The sequence below is a fragment of the Dermochelys coriacea genome, chromosome 4 (assembly GCF_009764565.3).
Source record: "Dermochelys coriacea isolate rDerCor1 chromosome 4, rDerCor1.pri.v4, whole genome shotgun sequence".
NCBI classification, from domain to species: domain Eukaryota; kingdom Metazoa; phylum Chordata; order Testudines; family Dermochelyidae; genus Dermochelys; species Dermochelys coriacea.
Window position 1 is genome coordinate 137,417,594 of NC_050071.1, and position 16,757 is coordinate 137,434,350.

The 16,757-nt window shown below is 44.1% G+C and overlaps 1 protein-coding gene across 3 annotated transcripts in view; it reads right to left on the minus strand.

Annotated features, from left to right (window-relative positions):
- Window positions 1-502: 502 nt before the first annotated feature.
- SMOX (spermine oxidase) overlaps window positions 503-16,757 on the minus strand; it is an 88,192-nt gene continuing 71,937 nt past the window's right edge. For 2 of the 3 annotated variants that reach the window (XM_038400029.2, XM_043512745.1), the window contains 3 exons: window positions 15,060-15,759; window positions 3,843-4,003; window positions 505-961 (listed from right to left, as the gene is read on the minus strand). In XM_038400029.2, coding sequence (XP_038255957.1) covers window positions 824-961; window positions 3,843-4,003; window positions 15,060-15,759 — 999 coding nt within the window. In that variant the 3' untranslated portion in view covers window positions 505-823. Of the gene's footprint in view, window positions 962-3,842; window positions 4,004-15,059; window positions 15,760-16,757 lie in introns of all 3 variants that reach the window. The other variant, XM_038400031.2, reaches the window with a different exon arrangement.

A 16,757-nucleotide genomic window follows, 5' to 3' on the forward strand; every position in this document is an offset into this window, starting at 1 on the left:
CCTTTAAACCCAGGCTAGCTGGAGATATAGGCTAATGCTGCTTTCACTCAGGCTGATAACCTGCCCACTTTCCCTGAGGATACAGGCTAAACCACTCAAGTACTCAGAGTCCTCCAGGGCCTTCCCACAATTCCCCCCCGTGTGCCCAGAAGGACAGACAAGTTCTCCCACAATTCACTGGGAAAAATCATAGATCAGCTCAACTTACTGCAGCACAAAAACCCATGGGATATGCCCCCAGAAGTCCAATGGAAATGCTACACCAGTGAAGACACAATAACTTGGGCAGGGCTTTGTAGTGTGACTGCTCACACCTGGCCTAGGCTAAGCTGTGCCAATCACCCAAGTTAACTCTGCAGTGAAGACACACCTTAAGAGAAAAGACCGCTCCTATTCAAAATCTCATGGCAAGGAACAGAAATCCATACCTTGTTATAACTTTTTGGAAAGAGAAAAATAAGGTATTGAGCAGAAGCTCCCAAACAAGCGCACAGGATGTACCACACCACTCAGATATTTTATTACAACATTTATTTTAGAAGAGAAGGCACTTACAATACAGAAAAAAATTGAAGAGGCACTGAGAGTGCAATTAAAATTAAAATGACACACATACACACACAAAAAGTTTACCATACAGAAAGAGCACCCTCCTCTGTTAACAATCCAGTAATGGAAATAAGCTACAGGTGACTGTTTTTAAACAGTTAGGGCTTTTTTATATAAAAAGATAAAAATCGTTCTACTATTAATTTAAAAAAAACCTACACACAACTGTAAAAGGTATCACGAGTTAGTGGTTCCTTCTCAAACATTAAGCCTTTCAGTTCCTGCATTGTAAGAGGTCTTGGTACATTTCAATGAGGTGAGCAGCCTCTCTCTGGCCAGAAAGCAAAGCACCATGGGTAGTGGAATAATACTTCCTATGAGTGGCCTCCCCCGAAAACATCACCTGCATAGGCTGGAGATGAGACAAGAAAGTCAGTGGAAGTTGCAGAGTTCCATCCATTACAGCTCCGGGACAGAGTCAAACAGTCTATTGCCCTTTTACACCCCACAGAGATGTGCCACAGCTACATGCAGTTATGAGTACCAAATATGTACTGGCTAGAGTGACTGTCTAGTATCATCCTCTGAGGGCACGGACACCCCAATGCAGCTGTACTGGTGCAAATCATTTTTTATCTCACTGCAGCACATCTACACTAGAGGAGGTTTGAAAGTTTTACCTTCTCTGCGGATTCAATTTCTGCTTCTTTCATCTCACACGATGCCATGTTCACTGTATTCTTTTTGAGGGTTACGTTTAATTTTTCCCAGTTTGACAAGATATATCCCAAAGCCACCAGATTCCCGGACTTAGAGAATAGTGGCATCTCTCTTGATTTTATAACATCTCTCACCACAGGATCTATGTGCTTGTTAAGGGGACCACAAATGAAAAAGCTCTGGTTCATCCAGAGATTTTATTAATTAAATTCCCCCACACATGAGAGAGATGAAAGGGGAAAAGGCTACAGGGGCTTCGAAGTGGTGAATTCCACAGGAAATAGAGATGTTCACAGAATTTAAATGATTCAAAATCTCAACTACCCCTTTTAATAGACACCTCTGCCCCACACAATTATACAAAAAATGTATAGCCAAAAGAAGAGACAAGATCACAGCAGTCGGATTCATAGAATCATAGAATAATCAGGGTTGGAAGGGACCTCAGGAGGTCATCTAGTCCAACCCCCTGCTCAAAGCAGGACCAATCCCCAGCTAAATCATCCCAGCCAGGGCTTTGTCAAGCCTGGCCTTAAAAACCTCTAAGGAAGGAGATTCCACCACCTCCCTAGGTAACCCATTCCAGTGCTTCACCATCCTCCTAGTGAAAAAGTTTTTCCTAATATCCAACCTAAACCTCCCCCACTGCAACTTGAGACCACTACTCCTTGTTCTGTCATCTGCTACCACTGAGAACAGTCTAGATCCATCCTCTTTGGAACCCCCTTTCAGGTAGTTGAAAGCAGCTATCAAATCCCCCCTCATTCTTCTCTTCTGCAGACTAAATAATCCCAGTTCCCTCAGCCTCTCCTCATAAGTCATGTGCTCCAGTCCTCTAATCATTTTTGTTGCCCTCCGCAACTCTTTCCAATTTTTCTGCACCCTTCTTGTCTGATAAGTCATCATCTCTCTAGGAAGGGGGTCTAGACCCTGAGACAAAGCAAGTAGCCTGGGAAATTGCACAGACGTAACTGACACCTCACATGTCTTCTTATCGCTACATTCAAACAACTAGGACTGCCTGAGAAGAATATTTTATCACACAGACTAGAACTCCCAATGCATGAGCTTCACAACAAGGGGTAGGATCTCTTTAGTGTACTAGCACAGCCACAGAAGGAGTTCTCAATACACTGCTCTGGCATATTCTGAATTAGCCCTCAAGATAAGTCACAACTGAGGCCATGTTTAACACTCATTCATAGATGCATAGATTCTAAGGCCAGACGGGACCACTGTGATCATCTAGGCTGACCTCCTGTATACACAGGCCATGGAACTTCCCTAAAATAATTCCAAGAGCAGACAGACATCCTCTCCTCATTTAAAAAATGACCGGTCTCCAATGGTTCATTAACCTCACTGTTAAAAATGTACACCTTACTTCCAGTCTGAATTTGTCTAGCTCCAATTTCCAGCCTTAGGATCTTGTTACATCTTTCTCTATTAGACTGAAGTGCCCTTTATTATTATTATTATTTGTTCTCCATGTAGATACTGTAATCAAGTCACCCCTTAACCTTCTCTTTGTTAACCTAAATAGATTGAGTTCTTTGAGCCTATCACTATGAGGTATGGTTTTTTTCTAATTCTTTAATCATTCTTGTGGCTTTTCTCTGAACCCTCTCCAATTTATCAACATCTTTCTTGAATTGTGGGCACCAGAACTGGGCACAGGATTCCAGCAGCATTCGCACTGAATCAAATCCAGAGGTAAAATAACCTCTCTGCTCCTCCTCAAGATTCCCCTGTTTATGCAGCCCCGGATCACATTAGCTCTTTTGGTCACAGCATCACACTGGGGAGCACATCCAGCATGACTCCCAAATGTTTTTCAGAGTCACTGCTTCCCAGGAACACTATGAAAAAAAGAAAAGGAGGACTTGTGGCACCTTAGAGACTAACACATTTATTTGAGCATAAGCTTTCCACTGAATGCATCCGATGAAGTGAGCTGTAGCTCACGAAAGCTTATGCTCAAATAAATGTGTTCGTCTCTAAGATGCCACAAGGACTCCTTTTCTTTTTGCAAATACAGACTAACATGGCTGCTACTCTGAAACCTATGAAAAAAAGGATGTGTTTTAAAATGATTAAACTATCGCTATTGTAACACCCACAATTTCAAACAGGACTTTGCATCTAGCATAGACAGAGAAAGTAGTGTTTAAAAACACATCAGCCAATCATGACCAATCTGAGATTCTTTTACAGGTGCCTGCCCCGGCTGATGGGGAGCAAATGTCCGAAGGTGCCTCTCTGTCTTCAATTCCCCCAAGCCACCCCCAAAAGTAGTAGTAAAAAGAACAGGCAGGTGAAGGAGGGAGGCAAAACCTCTCTGAATAAAATCATCCCAAGAACAGGTTTAAAATATTTGAGGGCAGATTTCCAGTAGGTAAAAAAAAAAAAGAACTGCAAGGAGAGGAGAATGGAGGCACGCACAGATCAGTATAAATATTGTATCAAAAGTAGGCTACAAATCATGGAATCTAGTGAGCTGGAAAATAGCAACTCTCCTTAATAAAGTCATTTTTTTTCTAATTCTATCTCTCTCTCTAGTGTTCAATACTTACAACCGTCTTGGAGCTTTCCGTATAAGGCAGTGGCTTAGCAAGTTTCTCCACATCAGCCCCGCTAGACCCAACCTGGGTGTAAGAATAGGATCCTCGGAAGTTGGGATTGCTGCCCCATGAAGACCGCAGGATGCGGCGAGGTTTCGGAATGTTTGGATTCCCTGGGTCAAAAAAAAACAAAGTCCAGAGAAAAGCGGCTACAACATCGATGTGCCAAAGGCATTGGATGCGACCACTGGGGAGCTCAGCAACCTGCCCACGCAGTTAGTTATTTCTTCACATTTTTAAAATACAACTATAAATGCCTAACCATACTGAGCCTGACAACCGTATGTAACAAGCCTAAAATAGTTCTCTTGAGGACAGGGGATGGTTATTCCTCTGGTTACAGCTCACCCCTTGTATGCTTACAACGCTGAAAGAATATTAGGTGGGCATACAACAGAAAGTTCCTTCACAGAAGCGTATGTTGTGACATTATGGAACTGATGTATAGTATAGATGGACAAATAAGCAAGACCTTTGTTCTTCAACCTGCACAGTCAAGGAATATGTACGCAGCCATTTGTAGGTTTTAGTAAAATTTCAAGGATAAAACAAAGGAATTAAAAATATGCTCTTCCAGGAAAATTAGGAGCAGGACCAGCAATGGTTCCAGGCAATGACTTGGGTTTGAAATGAAAAGCCTGAGAAGTGCCGGAGCTGTGCAGAAATAGGAAGCCACATTTTAAGATATCAGATTTGTCAAGGAAATTGCTGTCACATTTTATTTTTAAAAGGCTGAGCATAAGCCCAAGAGAACATATAGCAAGTGCCATAACACAATGCAAATACTGTTGTACTCTAAAGTCTTCTTACAGAGCACATTCCAAAGCACTTACACAAAAGTCACACAATGTATTGTGTAATGCCAATCCAAATAAGAGGAGGTGATTAGAAATGAGCCTTTGTTGCCCTCACATTGTAAAGGGTGCATGTTCTCATTTTATATTGTCAAGGTGCCCAGAGGCCTTTAGGTGCAGGCGTCAATACATAACAGAACAATAATAAAAAGTTGATAACGCTGGGAACATGACATTGCCCTTACAACAAGTACTGAATTTTAAATTGAGAATCATACAAAAGCAGGGACAGAGATTAAAAAGAGATCATTCAGAGGCTCTTGGGGAGTATGCAAACACATTGCAGAAGCCAGGGAACTACTGAATTTGTGAAATGAAGAGAGTTTGGGGTATCTCTAGCCTGAATGGCAGTTGTATAAAATCAGTGTGCTTAATAAAGCAATGACTTGGATACTTGTGAAAAAAACAACTTTGTATTTCCTTTTTGAAGATCTCCAAAAGTACCCTAATGAGTTTAGCTTCAGTCCTCCTGTGATTGAAGCAGCATCATTCCCATATCACTAACTGGAAACTGAAGCACAGAGAGATAAAGTGACTTGCCCCTGGTCATACCGAAGTATCTGTGGCAGAGTCAAATGCAGATCCGAGACCTCCTTACTCTCAGCCCTGTTCTTGTGCCCAGACCATCCGCCTCTTCACAGTACTGACGCTCCCCGGGTTATGAAAGACCCGACTTATGCAAATTTGCACTTACGGAAAAAGTTCCATATGCCAGAAATAGGATTTTCGAGTTGCGGAAATTATTGCGTAACGTACAGGTATACGTTTCCGACTTACGCCAAATTCAAGTTATGCAAGGCTTTCCAGAATGGAACGATTGTGTAAGTCGGGGGGCAGCGTATAGTGGAGATGAAGAAAAACAGCAGCATCTATTATGCATTTGACTGTACCATTCATGCCACTTTAAATATAAGAAACCTGTTACATATGGGGTGAGAAATTGTGGGGGGTGGGGAATGCTGGTCAAGAAACAGACTATCCCTCAACTTGGCAATAGAAATCCTAGGGTGTCTTTAACTTCCACCTGGCCAGTCACTGCAGACAGATAGAGGGAGGCTCCATTTGAGGGGAAATGAGAACATGAAAGACAAACTCCGCAAGCCACAATGTTGCAGTGCTCCCTTGGAGAAGAAGAAAACCAATTAGGAATGCTACCTCAGCCTGGCAGGGAAGCAAAACTCAGCTGAAAATCTGTCAAGAAACTCATATAATAGGATACTCATATAACATTTTTTTGTAGATAGCTGGATATTCTGGCTGCTTCTGTTTGTCCACAGATCAAATAAATGCATTGATGTGGATGTGGAAACCCCTAAGAAAGGATCACAGATGCACTATTCAAATAGAGAGATGATGGCTGTACAAAGACTTTGGCTATTGTTAACATAGGAGTGTGTGACCTAGAACCTCTTGATGCCAACTGGCAGAGGGATGCATAAGGGTTAGAGGTATACCCTGGGTGCGGTATTTACATATCACTCCACCAAAAAGTATCACTTCAGGTCTCTACTGAAAGCCTGTGTCACACTGGTCATCCTAATCTTTGCAAAATGTATGAGTGGATAATATGTAAGGAGACATGTATATATACTGCAAATTATGTTCTTAAATGCTTGGCTGACCTTTGTGTATTGTGTGTTTTACAACAGGAGTCTGTTTGCATACTGAGTCAAATGCTAATGAGAAGATTGCGGGGACTTCAGAAGAAATTAATTGGAAGAAGTGAACAGCAGGGGGAGAAATCAGTTTAGAGATGAAGAGCAAAGGACTTGTCTGTTACATGGAGGGGTGCTGAGAGACACCCTGGGGAGACATCTGGGAAGACAAGCCGGCAGTGGGCTTGGTCTTACAAAAGGGAGGTGATCAGCCATCCAGTTGAAAAACACTGTGAGAAGGACTTTGGGTGAACAACACGTTATTTAACAGGAGGACAACTTGCTAATTATGAGATTAGGCTCCAGAATGTGTGTTACGATTTTATTTTATATGTAATCATTTCTTTCTATTAATCCTACTTGCTTCTTCTCCAATCACGGTTCCTTGTCAAATAAATATATCTAAGCGCCGTGTGTTAAGTGTAGCGGTGATCCTGAGGTGACACTGATAGTCCGGTGCATACTGTTCCCTTGGGAGTAGTGGATCTGTGAATTCCGTGAGTGTGCACTGGATCCGGGGCTGGATACTCCAGCGGATGCTCAGAGAACTAAGGGACTGGCGCGTATCTATCACTAACCTGCAAAGGGACGACAGAGCCTGGTTAGGCTGAGAGTGCTCATGCTGCCTATGGCTGGCGGGTCTGGACGTAGACCCCAGGAAGGCACAGACAACGCTCCCTCATGCTCAGGGCAGGTGGTAGCGAGGTGACTCCGCACCCTGAGTACTCCTGGGAAGCATCACAGAGTGTACCCATTATTATACCACCAGGGTTCATATTTCTGAATCTATGGAGGGGGAATCCATGGAACCCAAACCAACCTCTCTTTATTCTGTTTTCATACTACTAGTTATGAGGGAAGAATATGTGGATTTACAGTACACAAACCAGGGTATCATAGTTTTAGGGCCTGGTGAGGGATGAATGTGTGTGCATGCACGTAAGTAACTCCCATTGAAATCGAGCGGAATTTTGCCTGTGTGTTTTGCAGCATCAGTCAGCCTTGTAACTTGCTTAAGAGTGAGTAGGCAGAGCTGATGTACTTCCTTTGGATCAGTTCCTCCTAGAAATGGGTCTAGAGCTAACTTCCTCCAAAAGTTGGGTGGTGTTCTGATCTGGGGATTTAGGACTCAATGTAGTCTATGGAAAGCCTCATTCGCATCAGTGGGCTTTATATCAAGCCCTTAGTTTGGTCCATTGTAGAATTAGGAGCCACCCACGAAATACAGACCAGGATCCAAGTGTTCATGAAGACTGAGGGGTCAAGCTTTTCAGCTGTAGCTTTGAATATCTTTTGGAACTCCATGAGCGTTGTACATTATTGCAGGAAGTCCAGTAATGTTAAAACTTTAACCAAAAGTTAAACTGAAAAGTATGAGCACAGCTGAACATTTATTTTAGATTTTGCACTTGCAAACATTATGAAAATGTGGAAGTCTAAAAGCTGAAACATGTATGATGCAGAAAGAACAAAGCACATTTCACAGGGAGGGCACAGATTTAATACAGCATGCATCAGCATTAGAAAAACACTGCATGGCTGAGTGAGTGCCTTGGCCATAGGCTCCCAGAAATGCAAATTCTTAACACTGAGAGCTTAGCCAACAAGCCATGGGTACAAGGCCTCAGACTGTCTAGAGCATGGGCGTAGTTGGGGGGGGCGTTGCCCCTCAAATAAGGCCAGACTTATAGGGAGGCGCCGTGGTCAGGGGGCAAGGATCAGTGCATTTAACTTAATGCTCTTAGCTGGGCCCCTACCAGCAGCTCCCTGACCTCCAACTTTCTCCTCCTTGTCCACCAGCAGCCCAGTGTGCTGGCTGTTTGGTGGTCCTGGTGGGTCCCACGCTGCTGCATGTCTCTGTGTGGTGCAGTGGGAAAGCGGGAGCCCAGCATGCGGTGTCCCCTCGGCGGCGGCAGCAGCAGCCCCGGCAGGAAGGTGACCACAGCAGCACCGGGAGGCACCAGAAAACGCAGCATCCAGTCCAGCTGCAACAGCTGGTGCCAGAGTGGCCACAGCTCCCGCACTCAGGTCAGCACAGCAGACAGCATCAGCCTCCAGGGCTCCCCCGCTAAGCCACTCCCCCAGCACCGGCAGCCCAGGTAGTGCGCAACCTGCCGCAGTGCCCACCACTCCAGGAGGGGGAAGAGAGCCAGTGAAAGTGGGGAGCGAGAGAAAGAACATGTCTCCCCCCCCACCCGCCTCCCACACAACCCTGGCCTGGCTGGAGCAGCCTCCTACCCCAAATACAGCAGGCAAACTAGGCCCATGGGCTAGAGGCACTCTATTTTAATCAGATTTAGAGGACTACATTTTTCAAACACCCGGTTGTGAATTCCTGGAATTGTCAGTGGTTCTCAGGCCAGCAAAATCTAGAGGGCTTTCATAGCAAATATAGATAATCCACTACTCTCACTTGTATGTGAAATTTAAGCTTCCAGAGGCAGCTCATCTCCTCTCCTCCTCCAAGAAGCATACCAAGAGTAAAATTATGCTGAGCCTAAAATAATAGAACATGGGCCTGATCCAACACCCACTGAAATCAATGGGAAGAGTCCTACTGATTTCAGTGGGCACTGGACCAGAGCCTGTAACTTAAATGTACAGCTGAAGAGGGAAGTCCTAAGGCCTCCTGTATTCTGTTTATAAAGGAGCATGAGATAGCACCACACTGTCCCTTCATGCCCACCCCCATGTGAAAGCTACCCAGAGGTATAAAAATCAACAGCATTCATAGTGGGTCCTGAGGGACAAGAGGATTATGGTTATTTCTAGATTGCTGGTGGCAAGTTCTGAGTTAGCACACAAGTAGTCCTACTCCCTGCAACAGTAATCATCATTTGGACTTATAGAGCATTTTCCTCTGAGCATCTCAAAACACTGATTATGTCTCTCAACTCTCTTGTGAGGCAGGGAAGTATTGCTCCCATTTTACAGAGGAGTGCAGTCATTTTAAAGAGACACAGAACGGTGAAGGCCAAAATCTCCAGACTTGAGCATCTGAAGCACCCAAATAAGTGGTTTGACTGTGAAAAGGGTGAGCTTGAACAGTGGCTGTGGGAGCTCAGGCTGCTTAGTTAGTTATCCAAGTACGGATTTGGAGCACCAAAATTCACCCAGCAAACACAAATGAAAAAAATGCCTCATTATCCCAGGGAGGTTTGAAATAATAGCTATGAGCATTGTGAAAAAAACTTTCCCACAGATAAAGACTTGCTTGGGGGGAATGAATCAAACCATGAACATTGCATCGGTGAAACTGGACACAAGGCAGAATGGAAATGCTCCAAGAACCCTCTTTTCCCTGCAGTGATGAGTGCCTGAGAGGGAGGAGATCAGTTTGGCTGTGGAGATTTGAGTTAGATAGCTGGCAAATTTAACCAGAGATTCTGACCCAGGATTAGATGACTACAAGCACGAAGATGGGTTACAGCTGGCATGGTTGAGGAACCTGATGGACACTAAGCAGGTGTTGTATCGTCTGGAACAGCAACCATAGTGAACACAGAAGTTCCAATTTCAAACTATTTTTCCCTGAAAAGACGGGGGGGGGGGAGGAGAGAGAGTTTCATAACTAACCCTATTTGTAAGAGGGTAGGTTCAAAGTAGGAGAGGAGGAAAGCTAAAGAATTTAGTTCCCGCTGAATAAAATAATTTAGAAAAAGAAGCTCAACAGTTTTAAATAGAAGGAACAATGGCAATCAAGATTATTTCTAAGATTTGGAAAGCATCATCATGGAGCACTAAAACAACTTGATGTTAAGAAGAGATGGAAGGTCTTTATGGAAGGTTGGAGCTGACCTGCTGTAAATAGTAAGAACAGCAATTTCAATATAATGTATAGGGATGTTTTTAAGATACCACTGCACTCTTTATAATCTCAGTGGAGGCTGGGATGGGAACAAGAGGAGAAGAGTGGAATGCAGTGGAGTGGAGTTCAGGCTGGATTAACCTTGCAATTCGAAGGTCCCAAGGATGAAAAATTGAGCCTTGTAATTTTTCCCCTAGTCTAAACAGATGGAGGTGGGAAATAAATAATGAGTTGCTCAGGCTACACTGGGCCCCAAGCAGAATCTTTGTCTTGCTTGTGCTTAAGGCAGTTTTGGCTGCAGATGGAGTCGAAGAGGAGAAGAAGGAAGTGGTGATGATAACACCCCAATTCAGGGAGGCAATGTAGCTTTAAACCCCTATTTAACGGCATAGTATTTTCCAGAACCACATATGACTGTTCTTAATGCTGTGCATGGTGAGAAATGTTTCTTGCCATGTGAACTTTCAGACTGCTGAGCAAAAGGTCGTAGATTTCTCTTAAAGTTAAAGAATAGCAGCCATGTTAGTCTGTATCCGCAAAAAGAAAAGGAGGACTTGTGGCACCTTAGAGACTAACAAATTTATTTGAGCATAAGCTTTCGTGAGCTACAGCTCACTTCATCGGATGCATCCCAAAGCTTATGCTCAAATAAATTTGTTAGTCTCTAAGGTGCCACAAGTCCTCTTTCTTCTTAAAGTCAAAGTTACCACATGAATTTAATCTACTGCCAGAAATGGCTCTGAGGTATCCTGGTGGCTCAACCAGCAACAAACCACTGGCCAAGAGAATGTATTTGCAAAATAAAGCAACTAAGTCATCAGTTAACTTCTGTCCTGTTATGGTCACTAACAAGTCCCACTTATTATTAGAATTAACAGCTATTGATTTACATTGGAGTGAGTTTCAAGATTTAGGTCCCAATTCAACTCCTATTGATTTCAATGGGCACTGGAGCTGAAGCTTGATGAGTGGAGGGATAAGTATTGACAGAGGAAGTCTAGGCCAATATTTATCTTGAGGAATAATAAATCCTGACCATCAGTAAAATTGCAAGTCAAAATCTGTATTGTTAAATACATTCTGAATGTCTTCACTGGGAGTGTTGGAGAAGGTCTGTAGCCAGGGATTTAAAAAGAGAAAAAAGAGTAACAGCTATCCTTTTCCGCTAAATAGTCTATTATATGAATGGTGAGAGGGTACTCCATGATGTACAAAACTAAAGAGGAAACATGGGGCAAAATCCTAGTCTGAATGAAGTCCAGAGGAGTTTTGCCATGGACTTCAATGAGGCCAGGATTTCACCCCTGGTCTCTACCCCAGAAGTTTAGACTCTGTATCTACATGTTCAAGTGAGACTACATCCACAAGAAGCTATTATTTGCCTCTTGAATGGCAGCAACCAATTGGCAAGTACTCATCAGCATAGCTGATCCAATTATCATTGCCCAAGATCTCAGTATTGTTCATAGCCAAGAGACAGGTAAGAGAACTTTGCTAACTTATCATCTTCCTTTAGCTAAGCTGTAAACCATGATTGGCTGGTATGCACAGCAGAAACCTGACGGTTAATACCATGTGAAAACACAAAATATGTTCAAATGTCTGGGGGTCAATAGAACAGGGAGACATGATGGAAGTTAATCAGAAAGTAAGGTTTGGATAGCATGGGATGGATGTGTGGATACAAATATGTCAATAATTAGAGAGAAGCTTCTGGAAGCACAGAAGGATTTCTCATCTTTGATAGCACCTCTTTTTTAAAAAAAATTATAATCTAGTATGGAGTAGTCCTTAAAACTGAAAATCTTTGGACCAAGACAGTACAATGCTTTGGTCTTCATTTCTGCAAAGATTCCAAGACTAAAAGGGATCACTGTGATAATCTAGTCTGATCTCTTGTATAACAAGGCCATGGAATTTCCCCCAGAAAATTTATAGAGCAGAGCTTTTAGAAAAACATCCAATCTTGATTTAAAAATTGCCAGTGAGGGAGAATCCACCACCTCCCTTGGTAAATTGTTCCAGTGGTTGGTTAATTACCCTCACTGTTAAAAATGTGTGCCTTATTTCCCCTCTGAAGTTGCCTACCTTCATCTTCTAGTCATTGGATCATGTTATACCTTTGTTTACTAGACTGAAGAGCCCATCATCAAATATTTTTCCCCATGTAACTACTTATAGACTGTAATCAAGACATCCCTTAACCTTCTGGGAGGAGTGGTAGATACGCTGGAGGGTAGGGACAGGATACAGGAAGACCTATACAAATTAGAGGATTGGGGCAAAAGAAATCTGATGAGGTTCAACAAAGACAAGTGCAGAGTCCTGCATTTAGGATGGAAGAATCCCATGCACCGCTACAGACTAGGGACCGAGTGGCTAGGCAGCAGTTCTGCAGAAAAGGACCTAGGGGTTACAGTGGACAAGAAGCTGGATATGAGTCAACTGTGTGCCCTTGTTGCCAAGAACGCTAATGGCATTTTGGGTTGTATAAGTAGGAGCACTGCCAGCAGATCGAGGGACGTGATCATTCCCATTTATTCGACATTGGTGAGGCCTCATCTGGAGTACTGTGTCCAGTTTTGGGCCCCACACTATAAGAGGGATGTGGAAAAATTGGAAAGAGTTCCAGTGAAAGGCAACAAAAATTATTAGGGGACTGGAACACATGATTTATGAGGAGAGGCTGAGGGAACTGGGATTATTTAGTCTGCAGAAGAGAAGAATGAGGGGGGATTTGATTCCTGCTTTCAACTATCTGAAAGGGGGTTCCAAAGAGGATGGATCTAGACTGTTCTCAGTGGTAGCAGTTTACAGAACAAGGAGTAATGGTCTCAAGTTGCAGTGGGGGAGGTTTAGGTTGGATATTAGGAAAAACTTTTTCACTAGGAGGGTGATGAAGCACTGGAATGAGTTACCTAGGGAGGTGGTGGAATCTCCTTCCTTAGATGTTTTTAAAGTCAGGCTTGACAAAGCCCTGGCTGGGATAATTTAGTAGGGGATTGGTCCTGCTTTGAGCAGGGCGTTGGACTAGATGACCTCCTGAAGTCCCTTCCAACCCTGATATTCTATGATTCTCTTTGTTAAGCTAAACAGGTTGAGCTCCCTGAGTCTATCACTGTAAGGCACGTTTTCTAATCCTTTAATCTTTTGCATGGCTCTTCTCTGAAACGTCTCCAATTTATCAACATTATTTCTCAACTGTGGACACAAGAACTGGATACAGTATTCCAGAAGTGTTTGCATCAGTGCCAAATAGAGAGGTAACATAACCTCTCTACTCGAGATTCCCCTGTTTATACATCCTAGGATCACTTTAACCCTTTAGACCACAGCATCACCCAGGGAGTCCAAGTTCAGCTGATTATCCACCATGGCCCCCGAATCTTCTTCAGAGTCACTGCTTCCTGAAATAGAATCCCCCATGGGGGATTGTATGGCTTGCATTCTTTATTCCTAGAGGCATATGTTTACATTTAACTGTATTGAAATACATATTGTTTGGTTGTGCCCAGCTTTCCAAGCAATCCATATCACTCTATATAACAGGGATCGGCAATCTTTGGCATGCGGCCTATCAGGGAAATTCGCTGGCGGGCCGGACCGTTTGTTTACCTGCAGCGTCTGCAGGTTTGGCTGATCGCAGCTCCTACTGGCCATGGTTCACCATTCCAGGCCAACGGGGGCTTTAGGAAGCGGTGCGGGCCGAGGGATGTGCTGGCCGCCACTTCCTGCAGCCAACATTCGCCTGGAACGGTGAACCATGGTCAGTGGAAGCTGTGATCGGCCAAACCTGAGGATGCTCCAGGTAAATAAACTGTCCCTGCCCGGCAGCGGATTTCCCTGATGGGCCGCGTGCCAAAGGTTGCCAATCCCTGCTATATAACAATGAGCTGAGCTCTTCATTATTTACCAGTCCCCAAATTTTTGTGCCATCTGAAAACTTTATCAGTGATGATTTCATGTTTTCTTCCAGGTCACTGATAAAAATGTTAAATAGCATCAGGCCAAGAACTGATCCCTGGACATCCCCACTAGAAACACACTGACTCAGTGATGATTTGCATATTTATAAGCACCTTTCCTCTGAGGATCTCATGGAGCTTTTCAGCATGAATGAACTAAACCTCACAAACATACCCCTTCCCTCAGCTAAGCTAGAAGGGTAATACAGAAATGACAAATAGACTTGTTACCGCCTGAATTTTTAAAAGGTCACTAATTTGGAGTGCCTTCATTTTAGGGTGCTCCCTGATTTTCACTGCTGTAAACTACTGGCAGCTAACATTGAATTGAAGTGTGCTCAGAGCCTCTGAAAAAGTAAGGCCCCAGGTGGCTCATTTTTGAAAATTTAGTCCCATGTGACTTACACATGCAGTGAGTGGGAGTCAGAGACAGAATCCAAATGTCAGACTCTCAGCTGGTCTCAACTGGTGTAACTCCATTGTCTTTAATGGAGCTATGCTGATTTACACCAGTTGAGGATCTGGCCCTGGACATCCTGACTGTCAGTGCATCGCTGTAACTGTTAAAGCTGATAAAATGATATTGGAGATTTTTTTAAAAAGCACTTGGAGTCTGACTGCACTCAACCCACCATTCGATGTAGTGTGCTCCAGTTCTTCATCATCATCTCTATATAAATGAGTCTCAAAACATACTCAAGCCTTTAGAGCAGTGGCACTTGGATAAGTACACAGAGTGCAACTCTGCAGCAGATGCTTCTAAAGCATTTGCACATCCTTTCAAAAGGAACAAAAAGCCAAAGAGCTACTGACTACTTCACTGCATTTCCTTCCTCTCGGTCCCCCCTTTCTTCTTCACCAACAAAAGGAATGAGAGCGTTGCTGACCTGTAAATTTACGCAGCATCTCAGTGCATGTCTCTGCCACAGTTTCATCGTCGTACTTCTCCATGATCAAAGCCTCCTCCCCGCAGATCCAGCCACTCAGCACATAGCCATACCGCTCTGGTGGGTAGAGGACATCAAAGCTGCAGATCTTCTTGTACCACAACTCCTCAGGGTAAGTCAAACTCTCACTCTCTGCCTCATCCTCCCAGACGAACTGGATGCTGTTGCATTCAGGACTCCAGAAGGGCTCTTCAAACTCCAGGAAGATTTTGTCGGTGGTGCTAATGCCCAGTTTCTGAATGGCCATCACCTTCTCCTCAGGTAGGCCAGGGTGGAACATGCTCTCATGGTACTTCTTCAGGACCCCCAGCGATACGGTCACAATGACATGGTCGGCGAGGATGAACTCGCAATCCTCGCACTCTACAAGGACATGGTAGCCCTGGTCCTCCTCGGGGCGGTCGCTGTTGTGGTCGGCCACACGCTCAATCTCCTTGCTGACCGATTGGTTCCAGTGGATGCACTTGACCGGCTTGCGGAGCTGGATGACCGACTCTGGAATGGAATGGGCCAGGATCTCCACAATCTTGATAAAGCCACAAGGAATGACATGATGGGCCCCAGGGATTTCAGTCCATTCTCCGAATTCGCTGAGCGAGACCTCGTCCATGCTATGGGAGCTGCTCTCACAGCTCTCCACCTAGTGAAAGCAACACAAAACCATGGTACAGACAGAATAGTGCAAGTTAATGGCAGAAACAGGAATAGAACCCAGGAGTCCTGAGTCCCAGTCCCTTGCAGTAGGCCACACTGACGTTTATCGATATGGCACCGGAGAACCAAAGAGCTAGACAAAACAGATCTCGTTATACTGCCTACCAACTCTCCCTCTCTCTCTAAGGACCAATTGAGTGTGTTCTGCTATAGTACTCTGATTCCCCAGCATGGCTGTATGGGTTACAGCACTGCTGGGAAGTTCAAATCTTCTGCATGATGTTGGATCAAGGCCCTGGCCACTTTTGATTATGTAAAAATCCCATTGAACTTTTCTGCTAGAGAAGGGATGGGGTGCTAAACATGGATCAGCTATGACGTGCTGCTCAAACTGAGGCTGATGCCATGCTTATTTAAACACTTTTTTCAGTAGCCGATGTTGACAGAGATTCCCATTCCATAAGGAGACATTTGTAGAACAAAAAGGTTTCAAAGCCACCCCCTCGGACGTAGATCTCAGCATGCCATGAACATTAGCATTCAACTAGCTAATGACCTGCAGCTGAAAGGACGGGTTCCAGTGACCATGTGGGAAGGGAAGACATGGTGAGGTTGGGAGGATCAATCTTATGTATACTTTGATTAGCAAAGTCTAGAGTTTGGGGACACCCATCAAAACTGGTAAGCACAGCTATTGCTAGCATTGATCCCATGTTTCAGGGCAGGATGTTAGGCCTGCCTTTTGTTGTCAGTTTCCAGTGGTGCCTGGGGAATGGTGGCCCTTTATCCTTCCCACCTTCTCTTTCTAGGTTTCTAATTTCTGGATCTGATCTCCGCATCTGTGACTGTTTTCGCCGTTTTATGTAGTTATGAAAATTACAATTATCCATCTCACCTTTTAGCCTATTACCTAGGCTTTTCAAGTGTAGTTTATAAGCCTGGCAGACCCAGCCTCCTCTCAGCATGGGGCATCCACACACCGTG